This window comes from Corvus brachyrhynchos, unplaced genomic scaffold (genome assembly GCF_000691975.1).
Source record: "Corvus brachyrhynchos isolate BGI_N302 unplaced genomic scaffold, ASM69197v1 scaffold522, whole genome shotgun sequence".
NCBI lineage: Eukaryota > Metazoa > Chordata > Aves > Passeriformes > Corvidae > Corvus > Corvus brachyrhynchos.
In genome coordinates, this window is record NW_008236649.1 from 1,001,217 (window position 1) to 1,005,332 (window position 4,116).

The following is a 4,116-nucleotide window of genomic DNA, read 5'->3' on the forward strand; positions in this document are numbered from 1 at the left end:
CATTCCTGCAGGAGGGCACTCAGCCGGCCCGGCTCCAGCCCGAACCGGGCTGCCGTCAGCTCCGGGGAGCAGCGGGCAATGAGGACGTTCTTGCCCTTCAGCTCCTGATGGGGGTCCTGAAGGGAGAGGGAGACACGTTCTGTGAATGCCATTGGGCTTGGGAGGTGTTGGACTCCGAGTGTTTTGGGGCTGCTCTGCCATCCCTCCATGTGTATGGATGCAGGTCCCTCACCAGTGCTCCTGGCACCGGGCAAGTCTCTGCTCTCCCTCACCTTCATGGGGTCCACGTTGCCAGCCTCTTCCACTCCGTAGTGGTGCATGAAGACATCTCCCAAGGTTGTCCCCTCTGTGGCCCCCTCAACAGGGTCAGGAAGGAGAGCCCGGAGCTCCTCGGCTGTCCACACACAGAAAGCTCCTTCTCGCTTCTCTCCAGATGTGGTGGTCGGGTAGGAATCTGCATCTTCTGCACTATAGAAACCTCCTGCCTAGGAAAAAAGCAACAGAGAGGCCCTCCAGCACCAGGACAGCACTTTCAGCCAGCTCCCCATTGCTGCAGGGCTGGCAGTCTGGCTAATGAGCCTCAGCAGTGCTCCAGACTGAGCTCAGCTGGGAGGGAAGGCAGGGAAAAACAGCCCCGAGCCACATGTCAGGGCAGGGTAAGCAGCTCCCTTTGGCTCAGCTCAGGGAAGAGCCTACCTGGTCACTCAGGTCCCGTGAGACATAGAGCAGAATGTCTCGGACAACATCAGCAAAGAATTCATCACCAGAGATCTGAGGGAGGCACGGAGTGAACATCAGTGTTACAAGGGCAGGGGTGAGGCAAGAGACACAGCAAGGTAGGGTGAGAGATTTCAATTTGAAGAGTTAGCAAAGGAGCATTTGAAAGTCCAAGGATTTCAAATGTGGAATGGATTCAGAGTAAGATCTTCAACAGAAATCTACTATCAGTGAATAACTGCTTATCTACAAAGGGCAGTGGAGAGCAATGCTGGAGTCACACCGAGGTCAGAGGCAGCAGCATTGTTTGCTGACTTGCAAAAACCAGCCCAAAGGCTGGTCCCTTCCCCATTATGCTCAAAGCCCCGGGGCTACACTGTCACAGGTTTGTGCAGCACTTGTGGATAAACACCAGGAGATGAAGGGGAGCGCTGGATTGCTCCATGCCCATGGAATGGGCAGTATCTTGGGGAATAGGCTTTGAAGCTGCTCCCCAAACCAGATCTGTCCTGCCCAGCCTGCAGGAGTGGGAGCCCCACAGAGGGATGCCAGAGCTGTACCTGGAAGGCTCTGCTGTACATGGCTGCCAGCTGCCCCTGGTCGTAGAGCATCTTCTCAAAGTGAGGGACATGCCAGTGCTGGTCAGTGGAGTAGCGGTGAAACCCCTGCAGAGACCATGTGGACACGTCTCTACCCCACATCTCCACCCCACACGTCCTGGGCATGGCAGGGGCTTACCCCCAAGGATTTACTCCTACCTGACCAATGTGGTCATGGATGCCCCCATGGGCCATCATCTTGAGGGTGTGCAGAGCCATCTGCAGTGCCCGAGCACCTTCTGGAGTTGTTCGGTGCAGGGCCCAGTACGTGAACAGGAAATTCAAATTCACTGGAACACAGGGAAAAAACAGAAGGCTGTGGGGTGGGCTCTGCCCCCACAACGCTGTCTGCCCCACAGCAGGTCTCAGCAGCAGAGACAAGACTGACCTGGGGTGGGGAACTTGGGGGATTTGGAAAAGCCACCATAGTCTTCATCATAGGATCTAGAGAGCTGCTGGAAACAGGTGTCCATCACCTCTTTGAGTGGTGGGGGTGACTCCTGGCCCTGCACACGGATCTCAGATGTGTGTTGCAATGCTTCCAGAATCCTCTGGCTGCTCTCCAACAGGGCATCTTTGTTCTCCTTCCACTAAGATGCAAAGGGAAAAAGATGGTTCTTCTTCTTGCCTTGCACCAGTCCAAACCACACCTCAAGTTCTCAATCACCCTCCCCAAACCAGCTCAAACCCACCTCTAACCCAGCCAAAGCTCTGGCTTGTTCTCTGGATTACTCTTCCTCACAACTGAATCTCCTAACTCAGTCACCCTTCAAGCCCAGACCAATTTCCCTGTGCCCGCCTTGGTTTAGCCCTGCCTGCTACACCATTCCTGCCCCGCACCTGCTCTGCAATCCGGAGCAGCACAGTCCGAAAGCCGACACGATGAACTCCATCCTCAGGAGGGAAATACGTCCCCCCAGCAAAGGGCTTGAGGTCTGGGGTCAGCCAGACACTCATGGGCCAACCACCTCCACCACTGGTGGCCTGAAAGACAAATCATGTGTGCACGAAGGTCACGCAAGAGGCACCTGCAGTGTGCTCTTCCAGCACATCCCAGAGCCTGTGTGCTTCTCTCCACCCTTGTGACCCATCCAGACCACCCCACACACTGGTTCCTCTTGCCTGAGGAACATGACAACAAACAGCACCCTGAAGGAGCCAGTCAAAGCCTCCTGGGCCCCACCTGTGCCTCCCTCACCTGCACGAAGGTCATGTACACTTTGTCCACATCTGGCCGCTCCTCACGATCCACTTTGATGCACACAAAATGCTCATTCATGATCTCCCCGATCTCCTTGCTCTTGAAGGACTCCTCCTCCATGACATGGCACCAGTGGCAGGTGGAGTAGCCAACTGTAAACAAGCTCAAGTGAGTGAGGAATGGTCCTTTGCAGGGAGCAGGAAACACCTGATGGGGAGAACACTCAGAGCTGGGGAGCCTTGCTACGGGCAACAGCTGCTGCCTCCCTGGAGAAGAGATGGAGGAAAAAAGCCTCCTGGACTCTCCAGCTTTTGCTCCTAAAAGCTGGCCAAGGACCCTGGTCCTGGATGTAGCCCATTTTCAGAGAGAGCTACTCCAGCACGTGGCGCTCTCTTGCTTGGTGGTCATCCACACCTACATGGCTACTCACACACCAGCTCAGGATGCAGCTCAGCTTATCTGATCATCTACTGAACAACACGTGGGAACACAAAATATATCTTGTTTCTGGTTACCTGACAGGAATATCAGCTTGTTTTCTGTCTTTGCTTTATCAAAGGCTTCTTGACCCCAAGGGTACCTGTGCGGGGAAGACAAAAATCCCTCAGCCCCACGGGCACAGTTAGAGGAGGACGAGGAGGAGGGGAAAAGGCTCCCATTGTTCTCACCAATCCACAGGGTTGTGGGCGTGCTGTAGGAGGTACGGGGACTTTTCGTTAATCAGGCGGTTGGTGTGACGAGGGACGCTGGGGGGGCCGGGTGTCCGCACCGTGGCCATGGCTGCGACTCCCGTTAGAAACGTGCACCTGTGACACCAAACAGGCTCAGGGGTTCCCTGCTCACCTCAACAAAGCTCAGCCTCTGGACAGAGCCGTGACAGCCCAAAGCAGCAGCAGCAGCACCCCAGGTCCTGCCGTGCCCCAGGACAGGATGCTGCTCCCCACTATTCACTCCCCACACCAAGGGAACCATTCTCAGCCCCAGCCCCGGGTGCCTCTGCTGGGTCTCAGTCCACCCCAATCCCCTCCAGGAGCTTACAAGTCCCTCCCAGTCACTGGAAGCTCAGAGGAGGTTGTTCTCCAGTTTGGCACACCCCACCCACGGCGCGGTGAAGGGGGCACACCCAACAGCAGTGAGCGCAGGAGCAGCACCTGTGGGGCCTGACCTGCGTGTGCTCAGAGAGAACGATCCCATCCCGTGCCGTGGGTGCGGGCAAGGGGACACAGGCTCTTTATGGTGAGGGGAGTGAGGGGCAGGAGGGGACCAGGGAGACCCCTCTGCTGCCGGGCAGATGCAGCGCCTGGGTGTGGGGGATGCAAGAGGGATGCAGGGCTGGGATGCAGGAGTTGCGAACGGGGGAACAAAGTATGTAAAGTGGTGCCGGGGCTGCGGGAGTGCGAGGAGGATTTAGGGAGGCTACAGAGGGATATGGGGAGGGTGTTGGGGAAGGCAGGAAAAGCGCAAGGCTGCGGAAAGGCTTTAGGAGGGACTCAGGAAGGTGCAGGAAGGATCTAGAGGATATGCAGGAGGGGTACAGGGCGTTGCAGGAGAATTCAGGGGATGCGGGGGGCACAGGAGAGGTGCGGGGAGGATTTGGGG

The 4,116-nt window shown here is 56.7% G+C and overlaps 1 protein-coding gene across 1 annotated transcript in view; it reads right to left on the reverse strand.

Annotated features, from left to right (window-relative positions):
* Positions 1-4,110, reverse strand: part of SPATA20 (spermatogenesis associated 20) — a 14,414-nt gene extending 10,304 nt beyond the window's left edge. Inside the window, exons 1-11 of the mRNA XM_017726820.1 lie at positions 3,683-4,110; positions 3,186-3,323; positions 3,033-3,097; positions 2,515-2,669; positions 2,157-2,300; positions 1,705-1,906; positions 1,476-1,606; positions 1,278-1,382; positions 697-771; positions 273-485; positions 1-116 (exon numbers count right to left, since the gene is read on the reverse strand). Of these exons, the coding sequence (XP_017582309.1) occupies positions 1-116; positions 273-485; positions 697-771; positions 1,278-1,382; positions 1,476-1,606; positions 1,705-1,906; positions 2,157-2,300; positions 2,515-2,669; positions 3,033-3,097; positions 3,186-3,323; positions 3,683-3,711 (1,373 nt within the window). The 5' untranslated portion in view covers positions 3,712-4,110. The remainder of the gene's footprint in view (positions 117-272; positions 486-696; positions 772-1,277; positions 1,383-1,475; positions 1,607-1,704; positions 1,907-2,156; positions 2,301-2,514; positions 2,670-3,032; positions 3,098-3,185; positions 3,324-3,682) is intronic.
* Between the last annotated feature and the right edge of the window lie 6 nt (positions 4,111-4,116).